The sequence below is a fragment of the Apodemus sylvaticus genome, chromosome 7 (genome assembly GCF_947179515.1).
Source record: "Apodemus sylvaticus chromosome 7, mApoSyl1.1, whole genome shotgun sequence".
NCBI classification, from domain to species: Eukaryota; Metazoa; Chordata; class Mammalia; order Rodentia; family Muridae; genus Apodemus; species Apodemus sylvaticus.
In genome coordinates, this window is record NC_067478.1 from 74,086,223 (window position 1) to 74,106,633 (window position 20,411).

General features: G+C 50.3%; 1 protein-coding gene across 1 annotated transcript; it reads left to right on the top strand.

Annotated features, from left to right (window-relative positions):
• Window positions 1–1,328: 1,328 nt before the first annotated feature.
• On the top strand, window positions 1,329–19,785 carry Chrnb4 (cholinergic receptor nicotinic beta 4 subunit). The gene is made up of 6 exons (XM_052188298.1): window positions 1,329–1,573; window positions 5,951–6,099; window positions 11,423–11,467; window positions 11,562–11,671; window positions 12,408–13,401; window positions 18,604–19,785. The coding sequence occupies exons 1-6, from the start codon at window positions 1,522–1,524 to the stop codon at window positions 18,742–18,744; spliced, it is 1,491 nt and encodes a 496-aa protein (XP_052044258.1). The 5' UTR covers window positions 1,329–1,521; the 3' UTR covers window positions 18,745–19,785.
• Window positions 19,786–20,411: the final 626 nt, after the last annotated feature.

Here is a 20,411-nt window from a genome sequence, read left to right on the forward strand (position 1 = left end):
TTTAAGAAAGTTTATATTTTGTGCCTTTTAAACGTTTTGTATTGGGTATATATTAATTATTTTTAAAATGGGTTTGAGCTGGATATAGTGGCACATGCCTTTAATCACAGCACTCAGGAGGCAGCACTCAGGAGGGGAACTCTGTGAGTTTGAGGCTAGCCTAGCCTATACATAGCAAGTCCTAGGACAGCCAGGGCTACATAGTGAGATGTCTCAAAAAAACTTGTTCGTTATGAGATTGTCATCTGTACGTCTATGATAGGCTTTGGTCATTGACCACACCCTCCCATTTACTCTCATTTGTCTCCTCCCCTCACCTTTGGTCCTTTGTCTTTCTCCAGAATCCTCAATATGCTCTCTTTCTCCCCGCCTCTACCTGTCCCCCACCCTGTGGTCCGTCTGAGATAATACCGTATGTATACCTTAGACAGCCAGGACTGCAAACAACTATCAGCAAGCAAACGCTCCCCACGCCCCACCCCAACCCACCCCAGCATCCTTTCAAGGACTGGGGTGTTTTCTGGCTCTACCCAAGGGTCTGCAGTTCCACCATATGTGAAAGGACCCTTGCCTTTAGCTTCCAAAGCCCCACAGGTCACAGGTTTCGGCTTTCTACGTCTCTTTCCCGGTTTGGGTTCAGGGAGATAATGAACTTTTTTCCAGTCCTGTATGTCTGTGGGCTCACTTGATGAATCTGAACTGTTATTGCCATAGTTCAAGGAGCAGATAGATGCTGTCCTCAGTCCTAACTCCTAGGAACCAACCCTAAGACAGTTCATTATCGACTTCTGGGCTTGTTAGTTTGCTTTGGGTTTTAAACCCTCTGCCAACAGGTCAGATTATAGCAAGAAAACACTGGGGAAAGCTACTGGACCTCTGTCTTATTTTAAGGTTCAGAGGTCATCCCCCCTCTGGGCCAAACTCTGTTCACTTCGCCCCTGAAGCTGCTGGGTGCCTCTTGGTTGTCCCAGGTGCAGGACTGGGACGACCAGTCTCTCTGCCCGAGAGGCCCAGCTTGGGGTCCCCCTCTGGCACTGACACCTGCCTGTTTTGAGTTGTCCTCTAACTCTAGATTCCGAAACTTAGTGTGGGCCACCTCCTTTCAGCCACTTAAGCTGCCTCGGGTACGCCCAGGCTAAGATGGGTGAGGGGGACGCAGCCTGCCCTCTCAGACCCTCCCTTACCCTGTAACTCCACCCCTTCCCCAGTCCCCAAGACGAATGAGACAAGAGCTAGTCCACCCTCCCGAAAGCCACGCACTACCCGGCTCCTGAGTGTGGGAAAGTCTCGGGACCATCATCCATAGCCATAGGTTCTCCCCCCCCCCCAGACACACCCTGCGCCAGTCTACCCCAAACTCCGGTTCAGTCTTCTGAGTGGGTTGGACCCACGGCAGTTTCCCAGGTGGAGAGCACGGGCTCCATCGGGTCCTAGTGCCGCCGGGCACAGAGAGACTGCCAGCTGGGACAGACGCTCACTCGCGGTTCCATTGTGGGGTGACCGGCAGCCACCCAGCCGGCCATGAGGGGTACGCCCCTGCTCCTCTTCTCTCTGCTCGCTCTGCTTCAGCGTGGTGAGTTCTTTTTAGAGACGGTGGGAGGGACAAGGGTCGCAGTGTGGGAGGAGTGGCCGGACCAGCTGGGGAGTGGGCGGGGCAAACCCTATGGGGGCGATGCAGGCTGGTTTGGGTGGGTGGCCTGTGAGATTTGGGGTCCCGCTACCTTCTTCCACGCTGCCAGGTCACCATCGGTGACGAATGTCTTCAAGATGGGCAGTCCAGCTCAGTCCTGGAGCTAATAGGTCTCCAAAGAGTCCTCAGAAGCTCTTTTCATCTCTAGTGAAGTGATGAATTTGCTACGAGTAAATGTTTGGGAGCAAGCCTGCTGTTTGGAAAGAGAGAGGGCTCACACTAGCGTCCCATACGTGCGAAGTATTTTTACACTTTGGGGGTGGGTCTTCCAGATATCACATATATGGCGGGCATTGCCATGGCCGGTCCCCAAACCCTGCTTAGCTGAGGGCAGGTTGATGAACTGGAGTCTGCATCTCGACACCGATCAGACTTATTATCGACACCGGAAGAGACATAGTGAGGGTTTCTTCCAGACTCAGCTGCTCGCCCCCCTAAATCCCAAAGTCCTTTGTAGCTTCTGCCCCCCACCACCCCAAGCTGTGTGCACACCAGCGTGTCCTCTGAGCTCCAGTGAACCCAGAGAACCAAGGCTGCATCTTCCTCCCATAAAGACCACCTCCGGAAGGTGCTAGGATCGGGAGTGGTGGGACCTTCAAGGTCTCCTCCTCTAACAGTATTGGCACAGTATGCATTACGGCGTTGGGTCACTGCTGGGTGCCCCCATTCCATTACCCTCTCTCAATCCCCCTATCTGTTTTATGGTAACAATCTGCCTTGCCTGTCATCTGGCAGACACTGGCAGTATTTCTGAAGTGTGGTTCCACTAGGCTGCCTGCACCTTCCTCTAGAGACTCCTGTACCCCAGCCTACGCTCAGGGAATCAGGACCTCTGGAAACGGAACCCGGGGATCTGCTTTTATATAGCCAGGTGATTCCTGGAGAAGCTCTGATAGCACTTGGTGAGTTCCTTCTAAGACTGCGTTCTGAGTTTCTAAGACGCTCACAGCTACTCTTTAATGAGCACAAGTCTGCATCACACAGGCCCCTCCTCCACTAAGCACACGTCCTCACTTGTCAAGCCCTGCCCTTCAGATACACACTTGCCAATGAGATTCTGTTAACCATTGCGTCCCTAGACAGAAAGATAGCTTTCTATTTCTAGATTGGATATACTTTCTCAGACTAAACACACACACACAGACATTCACAATTCTGCTATGGTCTCCTATCAGATTCTTAACCTTTCTCCCTTTCTTCAAGGGAGCATTCTTGCCGAGAAAAATCTCCAGAGGCAAGACCTTGTGCAGTGGCTACTGGGGCACTAGTTTTCAACACTGTATCACAATGACCTCTAGTGGTGGCTTCTCTGTTTAACTGTATAAAAGTTTGATTTAATAAAAGCCCTAGGGAGCTGATGATGGTGAACTTCTGACCTGACCTGTTCCTTGCATCTGTCTTTTGGCTCTGACAGGCTCTGGAAAGCATTAGGAGTAGATGGCAAAGTCTACATATGTGCTCTTGGGGTCCCTCTCCATTTTGGAGGTGAAAAGAGGGGGTGTATTTATTTCAGCCGTAACAGCCTTGTTGGTCATTTCACATCTCTGCCCCCATCTGCAGACATCCTAACAAGCACAGACACAAGTTATAGCCCCAGCTGGCCCTCCCTCAGGGGCAAATGGCAGGGGTATTAAACAAGTACAGGGGTCAGGGAGGGCTTCTGTCTTAAAGAAGCCCCTGGACATGGCTTTGTTTGACTTGCTAGAACCTAAATGGTCTAGGGCAGTTGTTCTCAACCTTCCTAATGCTGTGACCTTTTAATACAATTCCTTATGTTGTAGTGACCCCGCCAACCATAAAATTATTTCATTGCTACTTCCTAACTGCAATTTTGTTACCATTATGAATTATAATATAAATATCTAACATGCAGGATATCTGATATATGACCCCTTAAGGGGTTATGACCCAGAGGGTGAGAACCACTGGTCTAGGGGAATTCTGGAGTCCATGTTGGTCTGTGAGATGGGGAGAGTCCCTTAAGACAGCTAAATATTAAGAGGACAAGCTGAAGGTGGCAAAGCTTAGTACCCTAGCAGGCTAAGAGCGCAAGCACAAGCCCCTTCCACTGGCTGAGCAGCCTAGAACCTATAGTCCAGCCAGCCAGCCCTCCTGGAGCAGCAGAGATAGATCCAAGCTCCCCTAGAATTGCAGGACTGGAGGCTGGGTGCTGCAGAGCCCTCCCCAATGCTGCCACAGGCTGCCAGGTAGATCTTTGACAAGTTAGATTCATCTCTATGAAATGAGAGGTCATCTAGAATAAACAAGAACTTGTGAGAGGAACCTAGATTTAGCCTTCAGCTACAGAAAGCCCCAAGGGCATTTAAGCTGGTGGCCTGCGGAGAGGGAATTCAAGATGTGAGAAGCCAAGCCCAGAGTCAGCCCACCCATCTGCTGGACAACCCTCCCACCCTTCCACCCTCCCCCCCAACCCAGCACGGGGAAGGGGCAGCAGGCAGCAGGTGTGCCTGGAGCATCTTCCTCAAAGCACTAAATATTGCATCTGTTCTAGATAGGCAGCCAGTCGGAAAGTCCATGGAGTAGGCAGGCTAGCAGCTGTTCACCATGAGCATGTGGCCAGCCCAGAAGTTACTTCACCTTTGCTAGACTAGGGCGATTCATATCCTAAGTACTCGGCTCCATCCAAAGAGGAGGGAGTTTGGTAGGATGTAAAGGCTCTTTAGGAAAGATATGACCAGACTCCTGGCCCCTCAGCAGTGTCCCTACGCTGACCTCTCCAGCCTTCTCCTCTTTCGGCATGCTGCCTGTTCTCCTTCTCTGCCTGGTGTTTCCTCTGACCGTCCCATCTCTTTCCTGCTCCTGGACATCCTGTTCATGTGCCCTGGACCTTCCTTCAAGTCTCCTTCTGTTCGTGTCCCACCCTCCTCCACTGTCTCCTTAACACGTCCCAGTACACAATCCAGTCCTTAAACTTCACCTTTACGTCATTCCCAACGCAAGAGACAGATGAAACAGAGACCCGGGTACGGCTTGGCAGGGAATCCTGGATGCCCAAGAGGGACAGCTCTTGGGCTGTGACTGTAGGAGGGATGGTGGCTGTCTTCCGCTCCTGCAAGATGCTGTCCTGGAGCTGGTCCTCAGTGTGGCTTTGAGCCAAGAGCTCTGTTTTACCAGAAGCCAGCTGCCAGCTGGACTACTCCATCTGAAGTCTCAAGAGACCTTGTGTTCTGTAGGTCAAAGTCTGGATCCAAGAAAGCCTCCCCACCCATAACCCTGTTTCCTTATTCCCTTATTTTATTTTGTGTGAGCTGTGCATGTGTATAGTGTAGCTGATGCATATAGGTGTCTTTCTTTGAGTGCTCTGTATTTTTTCTTTTATTTTTCTCAACGTACCTTAAGCTTGCCAGTTTGAGCTAGGCTGGCCAGCCAATATCGTTCAGGGATATGCCTATCTCTGCCTGCCCCACAAGGCCACAAAGGTTTTTTGTGGGTGTTTTAGGGGCCCAAGCTCAGGCCCTCCTGCCTGCATGGCGGGCAGTTTATTGACACAAACTCCACTCAGACATTGGTCAGTTGGGCTGGGGCCAATCCTGGTGAAATAAAAAGTTATGCTCAAAACCCGGAAGTGAGTTGGGAAAGAGGCAAGCAGTGTTTATGGCCAGAGAAGAGTCTGGGGTGAGTGGAGGTGGAAAAGTAAGAGAAATAAGGTGAGAAAGATAACCCATTGTTAAGGGCAAAAGGCCTGGACCGCCAAGGCAAAGCATTACCAGTGAAACTGCCTTCAGCTCAGAGAGGCTGTGGGCGGGGTTTCCCATCGAGCGCTCTAGGAAGACTGCCTGGCGCGGAGGAGGAGTCGCTGGGGCAGGTGGGAGTGGACAGGACAGGGGGGCTGCTGGGGCAATCGAGGGCAGGAAAGGTAAAGGAAGGCTTAGCTAAAGGGTGGAAATGGGAGGATAAACTAGAGGAGTTGGGAAATGGAGCAGATAGGTCTCAGTGACCCTGGAACGTTAGGAGTGGGGAAGAAAAGATGCCCAAGGTTGGAAGCAGGATGTTGCAGCTTGGAACAGCATTTGCTGCCAGGAACAGAGGGAGGAAGAGGTCTGTCCCAGAGGAAAGAATGACACTGGTAGAACTGTTGGCACCCCCCACCCCCGCACAGCCCCAGCCCCGCAGCCTCCCCTCCCCCACAGCCCCAGGGGTCCCACACTCTCCTTCTCACAGCCCACCTCTTCACTGCCACAGCCACAGTGGGGTTCCTCCGGACAAGGGCCCAGCAGGTCTGACTGTGCGATTTCCCAGGGGACTGCCGCCTGGCCAACGCAGAGGAGAAGCTAATGGACGACCTCCTGAACAACACCCGCTACAACAACCTGATCCGCCCAGCCACCAGCTCCTCCCAGGTCATCTCCATCCGCCTGGAGCTGCTGCTGTCCCAGCTCATCAGTGTGGTAGGTGCCTGGGCAACTGTGGCCTGAGGCTTAGGAGAAGAGGCAGGACGTTTTCTAGTCGTCCCTAAGGGCCCTGGGGAGAGAAACGGATGCTGTTCCGGGTGCAGGGCTGGAAGTTACGTGACAGGCATATTACTTCTGACCTTGCCAGATGGGCAACACTCGAGACTGCTAAACTTTTCTTCTACTATTTCTTAAATCATATGTTCATACATATGTTTGATGGACACGTATTAATTTTCTTTTGTGGAATGTAGTGCGACATTACACTCGTGTGTAGAAATATCTAGTCAACTATTATCAACCACTGGTACCAACTGCTATCCAGCCCCATCCTGTGCCCATCTCTCATTCCTCCTCCTGGCACTGCCTTTTGTAAACAAAAGTTCTCCATTACTTTTCAGACAGTCAGGCCTCTCCCCCGTATCTAAACAATTTACCTAAACTGTGAGGGTGCTGATCACGCTTCCAGGTTAGGATTCTTTCATCCAAAAAAAAAAAAGTATTACTTGTGCCTATACGCGTGCTGGTCCCTCTGCTGGGGTGTTCTACCCTCTCTGTGCACCTCTGATTCACAGTTGGAGCCATCTGAAAACCCGTGCTCTCATAGCATTTTGTAATGGAGCATGGAATGGAGTGGCTACAACAGAAAGGGCCATGCCTCATATCATGTGACCAACAGCAGGTCAGCGCTTGCAGGGTGACCTCCCAGGACTCTAGGGCAAGGCCGAAGATGCAAATGGATGTGGGAATTCTTTTGGATTCCTTTTGGAACAGCAAGAAAACAAGAGTCCTGCCCTCTTGATAAACACTTACATCTCATTGGCCAGGGTTAGTAATTTACATCTAAGCCTAACCAATCATTGGCCAGAGGAATAGAATTATTCTGACTGGTTTAGATCTGTCCCTGTGTGGCTAGGAGATTGGAGATGGTCCACAAGGTCTAGCTGTGAAAGAGGAAGGGTGGAGGAGGACCCTCAGGCAGCCATTCTAGGGACCCCTTGTGGCCCCTTTCAGCTGGGTCTCCAACAGTCACCACTCCCAGCTTGCTCAGAGACAGCCTTCATGTTATAATTTGATGGAGGAAATAGGAACCAGGCCAGGAGAAATGATGGCCACAGAGGCTCAGGCCTGTGGATGAAGGTCTGGACAGGCACAGAAGGTCCGGCAGGCGTGGGAAGGAGGGTGCCAGCCTTCCAGGTGTTCCAAACTGTGAGGCAACAAGGAGCTGAGGAAGGCAACGCCATCGCCATCGGGATTTCCTCCCTTGTTCCCCACAGCTGTCTCAGCGTGGGGTTGTCTGAAGGAACCACGGTCCCTTGTAAACCTTCCCATGTCCCCACCAAAGGATTAGAACCCTTGCCCTTGGAAACCACTCAGAAGTGATTACATGGGCACTGTGTCCAGTCATCAGGTGCTAGCTGACGGAGATGGGCCTCCTCTGGACAGTGTCGCCTTCCCTCGACAGCCCTGTGAGCCCTGCAGGCTCAGCTTCTCCCATCTTTACTTCTCAGGAAGGGTTTGCCCAAATTGTCAGCTGCCTCTCTACCCTAGGAGGGAGCCCAGCCCCAGAGTGGTGAGAGGCACACAGCCCTGCCCCTGCCCTTTCCCTGTTATGGAAAGCTGGAAGCCTCCAATGAAAGGCTACCATCTGAGCATCCCCGACCTGCAAAGGCCTTGTACTTAATCAGCAAGCCAGCTGCTTGCTCTGGCAAGGGTGGACAGGCAGGTGGCTCTGGTCACACTGCCAGACTAGGGCTGTCCCTGCCAGATCTGAGCCGTGGGCCCTGTGGAGTAATAGAAGAATCCAGAAGCAGAGAGAACACAGCCTGCAGCTTCATTTCTGCAAGTGCTCCTGTGGGCTGTCATAGCCCCAAAGGCAAAATCCTTGGCTTCTGTGGGAAGGGTTCCTTTCTGGCTTTGAGGAGTGAGTGTTAGGGGCGTAGCCAGTTTAAAAATTGAACGTCTAGGGAACAGCCTAGGAGTTTATGCTGGAGGGGCAGCAGGCTTTCCCACTCTTTGAGGAGTGACAGCCAAGATCCTATACCAATGTTCTGTCACATTCAGCAGCCACTAGTGGAGTAGAGAAAAGTAAGAGGCAGAAGAAATGCACAGGAGAAATTTCTGGAAGATAGAAATTTGTTTGTTTTTGTTTTTACTTTAGAAGCAGGGTTTCTCTGCATAGTCCTTCCTGACCTTGAACTCACTCTGTAGACCAGGCTGGCCTCAGACTCAGAGGTCCTTCCTGACCTTGAACTCACTCTGTAGACCAGGCTGGCCTCAGACTCAGAGGTCTGCCTCCTTCTGCTTCCTGAGTGTTGGGATTAAAGCCGGACAACACCACTGCCCAGCGAAAATCTCTTATATCTTAAAATGAAGAGGCCAAGGAGATAGCTCAGTGGACAAAGCTCGTTTCCATATCATACGAAGACCAGACTACGGATCTCTGCAAATCAAGGACTCAGGAGGCAGAGACAGAGGGTCCCCAGGGCAGGCTGGCTCTGTAGAGTTGCTGGAATCAGTGAGCCCCAGGTTCAGCAAGAGACCCTGCCTCTGTAAGGAGAGAGCAATTGAAGTCTACACTTGCCTGCGTACATGTCTGTACATCTGTGCACCCACACATGTACACACAGAAAAACAAAGCAAAACTGCATTTGTAAAAACTGGTCAGGCAGTACACATGACACCAGTACCGCTCACTGTGGAAACCATGAGGCCACATAAGACAGTGTCTTGTTAGAGACGGGGTCTAGCTATGTAGTCCTACCTGCCCTTTACCTCAAGAACCTCCTGCCTCAGCTCTGCAGATGCTGGGATTATAGATATGCACATCACATCTTGCTTAAAACCTTTTTTTTAAAAAAAATTTATTCTTTATTTTTTGGTTCTTCGAGACAGGGTTTTTCTGTGTAGCCCTGGCTGTCCTGGAACTCACTCTGTAGACCAGGCTGCCCTCCAGAAATCCGCCTGCCTCTGCCTCCCAAGTGCTGGGATTAAAGGCGTGCACCACCACTGCCCAGCCCTAAAAACACTTTTAAAAGATAAATAGAGGTTTTCATCTTTCGTTGATGGCAGGGATGCTGGAAGATTGGCTTTTTTGGGGAACAATTAAGAAGGCTGAACAAAATGCTAAAGGGCAGGAAGGGCTCTATTTTAGGGTGATTGGAGCCTCAGCCAGGACTTGAGCAGCCAGGACTTGAGCAGCCAGGCTCTCAGAGGGGAGCCTGCCAGTCTGTGGTACTTTTCCCCACACTTGATGGCTGGCCTACAGTATCTGCCCGAGAAGCTAAGACCTGGGACAGAGTGGCAGCTGTGGAGCCGGGAAGCTGGCTGGTGCCGGGGCCATCCCAGGGCTGAAAGGATGCTCAGGCCGCAACCTGGATCTGACCAAGGACTTAGAGCCCTGGTGGGGCTCCCAGAAGGGTCACCCCCCGCCCCGTACTGAAAATGAAAAACCAGTGTTCTCTCCAAACCAGCTCAGCCCCAGACACGATTAAGATGATCCTCTGCACTGCCTGCCACAGCGCCTGTGGAGGGAGGTGAGGTGCAGTCAGATGGAACCCAGGAGGTGTGAGGGTGGGGAGGAGATCCAGTCAGTCCAGTGACTGCCACACCAGCATGAGGATGTCAGTTCAGACCCTCAGTACCCTGCAAGCGGTCCTCTGACCTCTGCACTCAGAGTGTGCACATATGAGCATCCACGCCACTAGTTTCCACACCAAACCCAAAGCCATGGCTACCCTGTGTCCCTTGCCATGAAACCCTGAGCCAGATCACTCCTTTCTTCCCCTGTAGTTGACTGTCAAGCATTTGGCTGCAGGGATGAACAAAATACTTAATATGGACATTGAGAATGAGAAGCGGGGACATTGCTGAGGTAAACCTGTCCCAGGTGTGCATAAGGCCTTGGAACCGAGTCATCCAGGGAATTGCTGGCTTGTATAGGCTAAAGAACTAGGGAAGTTCTAGCACGCTACAACCAGAGTTTAATGGGTCATTTCGGTAAGCTTTGTGAAGGACGTGGGGAGTGGGGGCATCATGGTGAGGACATGACAGGAAAGACTAGGCACATGAGATTTCAGAAAGGTATATTCTGGAAAAAAACAAATCTGGTTCTGTTCTACCCATGCCCTAATAATTTGAATGTAGCTAAATAAAAAGGCAATGGACTAAGTTGCTTGGTGAGAGGAAATATCAAGACGGAATAACTTTTGTGTTTTGGCATGGTTATGGCGTAGTGCGTTTAGCAGGCTTTCTAATAGAGATTGGAGCCAGGAAGGTATAAAAAACATGTACTTTGGAAAGGAATGTGGATGTAGCTAAAGTTGAGGGTGGATGGGGTTGCAGACAAACTGGCTATAGCTGCTAAAAAAAAAAAAAAAAAAAAAAAAAGGTTGGTATGATTTAAGAGAAACCAGGCATTGTGCTCTGGTATAAAAGGAAAGGCGCCCTGAGAGGAACAAGATTCCATCTGGGTACGAAAGGCCTCAGTCAGTGAGAGGGCCTGAACTCTTGAAACCTGCTCTCATCAGGGGGGTCAGCCACAAGGGTGCAGCCGTGTGTGGTATGACTGGATTCTCGGGGACTCTGCGAGGAGTCCCTGAGAAGCCCATGGAGCCATCTCTCCAGCCCCTCTGGTCTCATCTGTCCTGTATGTCTCTTGCTTTTGGGATGCAAATGTTTATGACATTCTACATCAGAAGTAACTTATCTTTTGACTTTACAGGGACTCAGTGTTAAGAAAATGTCTGGAATCTTAGACTTCAGACTTTTACAGTGTTGGAACCATAAAACTATGCAGCCTTTGGAAGTTGGATTAAATGTATCACTGACTATAAGATGTCCAGGAGCCTGTGGGGACCAGGCACAAGTACTGTAGTGTAAATATGGAATGTCCTTCGAGGTTCATTCCTTTAAACACTTATTCCCCAGTAGGCTGCACTGAGAAACAGTAAAACCTTTCGGAGATGAGGAAACAGGCCATTTCGAGCAGGCTTCATCCCAGTTCCAGGTCAAGTCTGTCCCTGCTTCCCGCCATGCCCCACAGTATGACCAGGCGTGAGCTCCACAGGGAGGCTGTGGCTGTGGCTGCCATACCTCCCTCACTGTGAAACTGAGCTAAAATCAATTCCTCTTACCCCGAGAGGCTTCTTGTCATATGTGGTCACAGCAGTACAAGAAGTACCTGATACACCACTGAAGAGATATTTAGGTGACAGCTGGTCACACAGCCCTGGGACTCTGAGCTTTTTTGCGATAAGGTATAGTCCATGTGTGGGGGCCTTCCTTCCAAATGAACTGATACCCCCATTTCCCTCCCCAGAATGAGCGAGAACAGATCATGACCACCAGCATCTGGCTGAAACAGGTAAGGTCCCCAGCCCAGGGGGGTGTTTCCTCTGGGGCTGCTCTTTGGTGACAGTGGACCTACAGGTGACAGTGGCTTTGCCTGTGTCACTTAGGAATGGACTGACTACCGCCTGGCCTGGAACAGCTCCTGCTATGAAGGAGTGAACATTCTGAGGATCCCCGCAAAACGCGTCTGGTTGCCTGACATCGTGTTGTACAACAAGTGAGTGACAGGGTGGCCGGAGCCCAGAGTCAGGCCAGGCCAGCCATCAGAGCCATCCACCCCTGAGTCCAACCCCAGCCTTCCTTTTCTATAGACTTCTAGGCCATGGAGCGAGAGAACTAGAGGTGATGGAGACAGAGTCTTCTGATTGGGAGGGTGGGAAGGGAGGTCCAGGGGCCCTGTGCTGCGCAACACAGCAGGCACTAAGAGCTAGCTTTCAGACCTCAGGCCAGTGCCTTTACGTACAATCCTCATCTCACCACTCTGACTTTTTGTGACTTGGTGGCTTTGTCAGTGTTGGCGGCCGCATCATTGACCTGTCATGTGTACAGTTCATGGTAGCAGCTGAGTTCAGGAGGATCAGGGACCCAGGAGTTTGAGATCAGTCTAGGCAAAGAGAACAAGAGTGAGGGGGAAAGGGTGGGCAGCCAAGGATCGAACAAGACGAGGGAACAATCTCTTCTCTCCATTTAAGGAGCTTGGCGGAGTCCCCAAGCCGTGCTGTCCAAGCTGGAGAAGGAGGAACACAGTCAAAGTACTGCTTCTTTAGATGCTTGTGGGGCTTACTGGGCTAATTCCATGAGAGGCCTTCTCCATCTCGTGGTTTGCTGAGAAAAGCAGGCCTGTTTCAGTGAGGAAGGCAGATGACCTCCAAGGGCCCTTGGGGGTTCTGAGAACAGGCCGGGCTTCCTCAGTAGATCTGTGACATTCTCCTCTATGTCCTGCCCCACCCCAGTGCCGATGGGACCTATGAGGTGTCCGTCTACACCAATGTGATTGTGCGTTCCAATGGCAGCATCCAGTGGCTGCCCCCAGCCATCTACAAGAGTGCCTGCAAGATTGAAGTGAAGCACTTTCCCTTCGACCAGCAGAACTGCACCCTCAAATTTCGCTCCTGGACCTATGACCACACAGAGATTGACATGGTTCTTAAATCACCCACAGCCATCATGGATGACTTTACCCCCAGCGGTGAATGGGACATCGTGGCCCTCCCGGGACGAAGGACAGTGAACCCGCTGGACCCCAGCTACGTGGACGTGACCTATGACTTCATCATCAAGCGCAAGCCGCTCTTCTACACCATCAATCTCATCATCCCCTGCATGCTCATCACCTCGCTGGCCATCCTGGTCTTCTACCTGCCCTCCGACTGCGGGGAGAAGATGACGCTCTGCATCTCTGTGCTGCTGGCGCTCACGTTTTTCCTGCTGCTCATTTCCAAGATCGTGCCTCCCACCTCCCTTGACATTCCACTCATTGGCAAGTACCTCTTGTTCACCATGGTGCTGGTCACCTTCTCCATCGTCACCACCGTGTGTGTCCTCAACGTGCACCACCGCTCACCCAGCACTCACACCATGGCATCCTGGGTCAAGGAGTGCTTCCTGCACAAGCTGCCCACTTTCCTCTTTATGAAGCACCCTGGTCTCGAAGTCAGTCCCGCCAGGGTCCCTCATCCCAGCCAGCTGCCCTTGACCACAGCGGAAGCTGCAGCAGCCACCTCTGCCTTAGGCCCCACCAGTCCATCCAACCTCTATGGGAATTCCATGTACTTCGTGAACCCCGTCCCCGCCCCTCCTAAGTCTGCAGTTGGCTCCCACACAGCAGGTCTCCCCAGGGATGCCCGCCTGAGGTCTTCTGGGAGGTTCCGGCAAGATCTGCAGGAAGCATTAGAGGGCGTCAGCTTCATTGCCCAGCATCTGGAGAGTGACGACCGAGATCAGAGTGTAAGTCACTGCCCTGCCCCCACCGCTTAAGCCATCCACATGGAAATGCTGAGTCATAGCTTCCTAGGTGAGCAAGAGGAGAAAACAATGATCTGCCTGTGTTGGTCTAGGGCTGACCCACTGAGATAGGGTTTGGGTTCAGGTAGCTTACTTGTGATGTAACCCTAGGAAGCGCAATGAGGAGGTAGAGAAGGCAAGATAAAGACAAAAAGGAGGCTGGCTAGAGGGTATTAGTGAACCCAAGGGGCTAGACAGCTACCTCAGAATAGTCCTGTGGATGGAGGCTGGAATGTTTATACTCCAGCTCCCATCCCCCTCCAGGTGACAGTCACCCTCAGATGAGATCTTTCTCATGCTTCCCTTTATGCCCAGTTGCCAGAGCAAGCACCCTGGGTGATAGAGAAAACCCTGAAGCACAACAGAGAGGAGCTCTTGGCCCTGGAGGAAAAGGTTCTCAGTGGATTTGAAGGAGGTTCAGCTCTCCTTAGGCTGGGTCGTATGGGGCACCTGCGCCTGCGCACTCAGACTTGCAAAGCAGCCCTGTGAGGACTTAGAATGTTCAGGAGTATAGAAACATCACTAAAAAACATTATTTCTACCAGGCTAATAAATTATCATGTGGAATGACTAGAATTATGGATTTTCTAAAATGAGTGTTAAGTTCTCCTTCACAGGAAACCATGAATTCTGGAGTCTATGCATCTCAAATAACTCCTCTGAGGAAACTGCATATGTGTTTCAGTTTCACTCTGTTGCTGTGACAAACCTAGAACCACCAGCAATTCCAGAGAGGGAAGAATTTATTTGGCTTATACTTGTAATAGTCACAATCCATCACTTAGGGAAATCAAGGCAGAAACTCAAGGCAGGACTTGAAGCCAGACTGCTTGCTATTCGAACAGGATTATCTCTAGCTGGGGAACTCACCACAGCCAAGAATGACGGCAACAACGGAAATCCTGGAGGAAGGCCGCTTGATGGCTCCCTCAGACTCTTGCTTAGCTAGCTTTCTTATACATCCCAGGCCACCTGCCCAGGGAATGGTGCCGCCCACAGTGGGCTGGGCTCCTCTACATCAGTTAACGATCAAGACAATCTCCCACACACATGCTCACAACCCAGTCTGTTCAAGTTAATTCCTCAGTTGAGACTGTCTTCCCTGGTGATTCTAGGCTGTGTCAAGTTGACAATGAAAAATAACTAGGATTGTGGGTAAGAAAGATTTTACAATGGAGACCTTCATGGTTTGACCCTTCCTATGCATTTCACTGGCAGAAGAGCATTTGTCAGATACATGACAATGTTTCAGTTTTTAAGTTGCAACATTGTGTCTCTCCACTTGACAACTACATGAACAGAAGAGGTTTTCTTCCTTTTTACCTTTTTACAATTTCTTCCTACCAACTGGAGTCTCAGACAGAGCCTGCAGCTCAGAGAGCAGTCCCAGCCTCAGCGGGGACTTAGAAGATTCCAACTCAGAATTTTAACCGGATCTCTGAGACCTCTTAGGCCCATTGCAGTCAGAATCACAGCTCTGTTTTATTTGATCAGTTACTCTTTCTTTCATTCTCTCCTCCCCTTCCCTCCCACGTCTCTTTGTAGCTTAAGCTGGGCTTGAACTCACCACATAGCTGAAGGTAGCCTTGAATTAAAAAACAAAAAAAAAAACCAAAAAAACAAAACAAAACAAAAAAAAACAACAAAAAAATAGTACCAACTCTTTACTCTTAGAACTGCCTCATCATCAACCCCATCACCACTCTGAGCTGCCCTGCACATCAGAGTCCTTCTTGTGGGCCTCAGTATTCACACTGAATCATGAGTTCTCGCCTGGTTTTATTGTCCTTCACCATTCAGTCAAAACATTCAAAAAGTGCTAATGGATTTTCTCTTTTCTTGAAATAGTGTTTCATGTAGCCCAGAATGGCCTCGAACTCACTATGTAGTTGAAGATGACCTTAAACTTCTCTTACTACTGTGTCTCCCTAGAGCGGAGATTTCAAGCACATACCACCACCTAGTTTTTATTCTGGTGGTGGGGAAGCAAACCTATGGTTTTGTCCATGCTAGGCCAAAGCTCTATCACTAAGCCGCATCCCCAGGGCTGACCTTGGGTTCGGACTTCCTGCCTCCACCTTAAATGTGCTAGAATTACATCTCCCGACTGAGGCAGAATTTGTGAACTCGCACATCCAGGTTGAGAAGCTCTCCTGCACCCCTGTGTGAGCTAGTCTCCATCCTAAGCTTGGCACTTGCAGGCCTATGAGTTAGTTACAAGCCCCAAGAGGGAAGGAGCCAGGCAGAACTCAGTGGGATTTTGTTGTTGTTGTTTTTTGGATTTGGTTTTTTCAAGACAGGGTTTCTCTGTATAGCCTTGGCTGTCCTAGAACTCACTCTGTAGACCAGGCTGGCCTCGAACTCAGAAATCTGCCTACATCTTCCTCCCAGAGTGCTGAGATTACAGGCATACGCCACCACTGCCCAGCGGTGGTGGGACTCTTAACTGCCTGTGTTCCTGTTGAGCCAAACGTCAGGTGCTCTGGAAGGAGTGGACAAACTACTCTAACTCCTCCAGGAATCCTGGGAAGTGGCTTTATTTTGCAATGGGAAGCGGAGGCCCAGGGATTCTGCGAGGAGCCCTTATTTCACAATGGGAAACTGAGGCTCAGAGACACCCTCTGATTTGTCTGGGGTCACACAGCTGGCACACGACTGCATTCCTTGAACTCTGAGGCCCCTCTGAGGGTCTTGCCCTGCACTGCACATATGAAGATCAATTATTGGCAAACTGACTTTCTCACACGTGGTTAGAGAAGTCTGCTCCCCTCTCCTGACAGTCCCACTCCTAAGCCATCCCTAGAGCTGTTTACCCTCCATACCCGGCCATGGTGACTAACTGGTCACTGTAAGTGGCTCAAAAACATGAAAAGATGGAAATATGGCTTCAAGTTAAAGCTGTCAAAATGAATCCCCCAACCCTAATATGACTGTGTCCTGCAGTGCCTTCCAGATCTAAGGAACAGGAACAATCAGTGTTTGAGGGAGTTGGGGCTAGGCTGACATAGGATTATCCTGGAGTGTGACATACTCCATTGATGGGGCCCTGGAAAATTGGGTCACTGACGTCAGCTTGCCCACTGATGCCTGCGTTTCTAACTCTTGAGTCTTTCCAGAGCCTTCCCAGCTAGGAGTGGGGGAGGGAGGCTGGGATGCTGGGTATATGGCCATGCTGTGGTACCCCTGGGAGCCAGCTAGGGTCACATGGATCACATCCCATGATTGGGTCTGAGAAGAGGGAACATGTGTAAAGCAGCAACAGAGTCGGAATGCCAGAGAGCCAGGTGATGAGGCCAGAGGAGGCAGAGCATTCCTTGTAAAACAGCTACTCCTATAGTCCACTGCTGTAAAACAGCTATTCCTATAGTCCACTGCTGTAAAACAGCTACTCCTATAGTCCACTGCTGTAAAACAGCTACTCCTATAGTCCACTGCTGTAAAACAGCTACTCCTATAGTCCACTGCTGTAAAACAGCTACTCCTATAGTCCACTGCTGTAAAACAGCTACTCCTATAGTCCACTGCTGTAAAACAGCTACTCCAATAGTCCACTGCTGTAAAACAGCTACTCCTATAGTCCACTGCTGTAAAACAGCTACTCCTATAGTCCACTGCTGTAAAACAGCTACTCCTATAGTCCACTGCTGTAAAACAGCTACTCCAATAGTCCACTGCTGTAAAACAGCTACTCCTATAGTCCACCGCTGTAAAACAGCTACTCCTATAGTCCACTGCTGTAAAACAGCTACTCCTATAGTCCACTGCTGTAAAACAGCTACTCCTATAGTCCACTGCTGTAAAACAGCTACTCCTATAGTCCACTGCTGTAAAACAGCTACTCCTATAGTCCACTGCTGTAAAACAGCTACTCCTATAGTCCACTGCTGTAAAACAGCTACTCCTATAACCCACTGCTGTAAAACAGCTACTCCTATAGTCCACTGCTGTAAAACAGCTACTCCTATAGTCCACCGCTGTAAAACAGCTATTCCTATAGTCCACTGCTGTTTGTATAGTTCACTGCTGTGAATAACATGGAACTGTTTAAACCATGGGGTTTTCAAATGTTATGCAAGCCCCTGTCAAGCAGGTGGCCCTCCATCTCCCTCCCTGCAGAACTACCTCAGGCAGAAAGTTTTGGGTTAAAGATGGGAGGAAAGAACCTTGTGATCCCTAAGCCTCAACCTGCTCCACCCATAACCAGACTTGGCTTTAAAATCACCGTGTGTGGTATATTTAGGTCTCTGTTTCTGCATCCATGGATTCAACCGACTGTGTGGAAAATAATGGGTGAAAAGGTGTCCTCACTAATGTGTACTTCCCTCCCTGTCATTAGCCCCCCCAAATACAACCCAGTGACGACTCAGACGGCATTTACACTGTGTTAGGAACTCACAAGGTCTATACATTGTCGATTCAGGGAAGGATTTCATGATGTCTTATGTTTTTATTGCTAAGATGAACTCCATGACCAAAACCAACTTGGTATAGAAAACTTAGCTTACATATCCTGAGTCATAGTTCATGAAGGGGAACCGAGGTCAGAACTCAGGGCAGGAACTGAAGCAGAAGCCATGGAGAAACACCGTTCACTTACCTGCTCCTCATGGGTGGTCCAGCCTGCTTTCTTATACAACCAGGACCACCTGACCAGGAGTGGCGACACCCACAGTGGGCTGGGTCCTCCACATCAATCATTAACCACAAAAATGCCCTACAAACTTTCCGACAGACCGGGATGATGGAGGCAGTTCCTCAGGTGAGGTTTCCCTTTCCCAGAGGACTCTAACTTGTGTCAAGCTGACCGAAACCTAAGTAGCATGTGTGAGTTATATGCACATATCACTCGCTTTCTGTGAGATCTTGAGCAGCGTCAGGGTTGAGGGGTAATAGGGGATCCAGCAGAGACTGAGGAACATCTGTACAGCCCAAGTCCCCATGGCTTGGCTACTCCATCCCCCGACCCCAGTCAGGTCAGGTCCCACTCCAGGGGAGGCCAGCCTGGGATTCAGAACCCGCCACATCAATGCATAGTTCTGAAGCCCCACGTTGCCTGTGTGGTGTTGGTCAACAGGTGAGGCTGTGATTCAGAGGGAGGAGGTGCTCAGTGCTTGGCACCCGTAACCAGCCTCTGTCTGTCTGCAGGTCATCGAGGACTGGAAATTCGTCGCGATGGTCGTTGACCGCCTGTTCCTATGGGTGTTCGTGTTCGTGTGCATTCTGGGCACCATGGGGCTCTTCCTGCCACCCCTCTTCCAGATCCACGCTCCCTCCAAGGGCTCCTAGGCGACCCAGCATGTTATGGGCCCCTGGGTGGTAGTGAGATGATACGAGCGGCAGAGTGAGCAGTTTACTGCTTCATCTGGGTTGGAGCTATTGAGGCCCTAAGTAAAGCTATGACTATTGTCAGCCCATCAAACTAGCCACAGCTATGAGAAAGACGGGGATGGGTGGCTTGTGCTGATCCCTCTGAGTGCCTCAGGGTAAGTCCCTGAGGGTGGGGATTAGGCTGCTGAAGTCCAGCCTGGCCTCCTTCCTTCCATGTGCCAGGCACTGGAGTCAGATAGCCATGTATCCCGCCATCACACCCCAGCCCTCCTTCCCATCCATCTCCCTCTAGTCCCGGCTATCTGCTAGATTCCCTGGCTGTCTTTCCTTCCCTCACACTTCCAGATTCTCCCAGGTTGGAACCTTTATATCTGCTGTACCTACCGCCCAAACCTCAGACTCTAAATCCCCAAGTTTATCACAGGGCTGCACTAGTCAGAGCTCTACTCCCATGATCCTCTGCTCCAATATGTCACTTCCTTGTACAAGCCTCCCCTAGCCATGCATTCCAAAGCAGTGTCTCCCATAACTGTATTAAACCTCCAGCTTTCTTGAGTGTCCCCCATCGGTAGCTGCAGTCCTTAGTTGGTGGCACACTAGTCCCCAGCGCCTTGCCCATAAAGTCTATGCTCCACAAGGGCCTGGGTGTGTGAATTCATATTCACATCCAGAGCTTGGGACAGACAGAGTTCTGCACACAGAAGGTGCAAAATAAATGTTTGTTGAATGAATGGCTTCTGCTCTCCTTCAAACAGACACACGTGCACACACACACACACACACACACACACTCACTCTGAGTGGCTGTCCTTGGTCCCCACCTGCTTACTGCCTTTATACCATGGTTGGTTCAGGCCTGTCTCTTTCACACACTGATCCGTTTCTCTCATAGTACCTGCCCCATTGTTGGCACTCAAGATACTTCTGGAATTAAGGAGTGTTAGTGGCTTTTTTTTTTTTAAAGAAAAATAAATAAATAAGCGTTGCTGTTTTCTTTTTAACCCAGCCAGCTCCCAAATACTTTCAACTGGACTTATTATATTTATTTAACAAGCTTTAAGGGCACAACAACTGAGCAGTGTTCTGTTTTAATCCTCTAAACTAATATGGCTACCTCTCAGTCAAAACCTCAGTGATACTTAATTTTGGTACTCATCTGGCTGTCTGGGCTCCAGGTGCTTTCTCTCTCTCTCTCTCTCTCTCTCTCTCTCTCTCTCTCTCTCTCTCTCTCGACTTATTTATTATATGTAAGTACACTGTAGCTGTTTTTAGACACACCAGAAGAGGGCATCAGATCTCATTATGGATGGTTGTGAGCCACTATGTGGTTGCTGGGATTTGAACTCAGGACCTTTGGAAGAGCAGTCAGTGCTCTTAACCACTGAGCCACCTGTCCAAGCCTCCAGGTGTTTTCTTATTGTATCTCCTGGACTCTCTCCCCAAGTCGAATCCCCTCTCATCTCTCTCCTGCCCCCTTCCCTGGCTGGGAGGAAGCCAGCCCCAGTCTCTCGGCTGCTTAGTCACTGACCAAGGAGGTAATAATTGAGGAGCAATGTTTGCATAACACGAAGACAGGAGATTCTCAGAATAAAGATTAGAACCAAGTATGGGGGCACAGAAATCAG

Excerpts from the sequence above, each read along its gene's own strand:
- Chrnb4 (XM_052188298.1), top strand. The coding sequence starts at position 1,522 with ATGAGGGGTACGCCCCTGCTCCTCTTCTCTCTGCTCGCTCTGCTTCAG. Across the intron at positions 6,100-11,422 it reads TGTCCCAGCTCATCAGTGTG|AATGAGCGAGAACAGATCAT; the intron begins GTAGGTGCCTGG and ends TTCCCTCCCCAG. Across the intron at positions 13,402-18,603 it reads GTGACGACCGAGATCAGAGT|GTCATCGAGGACTGGAAATT; the intron begins GTAAGTCACTGC and ends GTCTGTCTGCAG.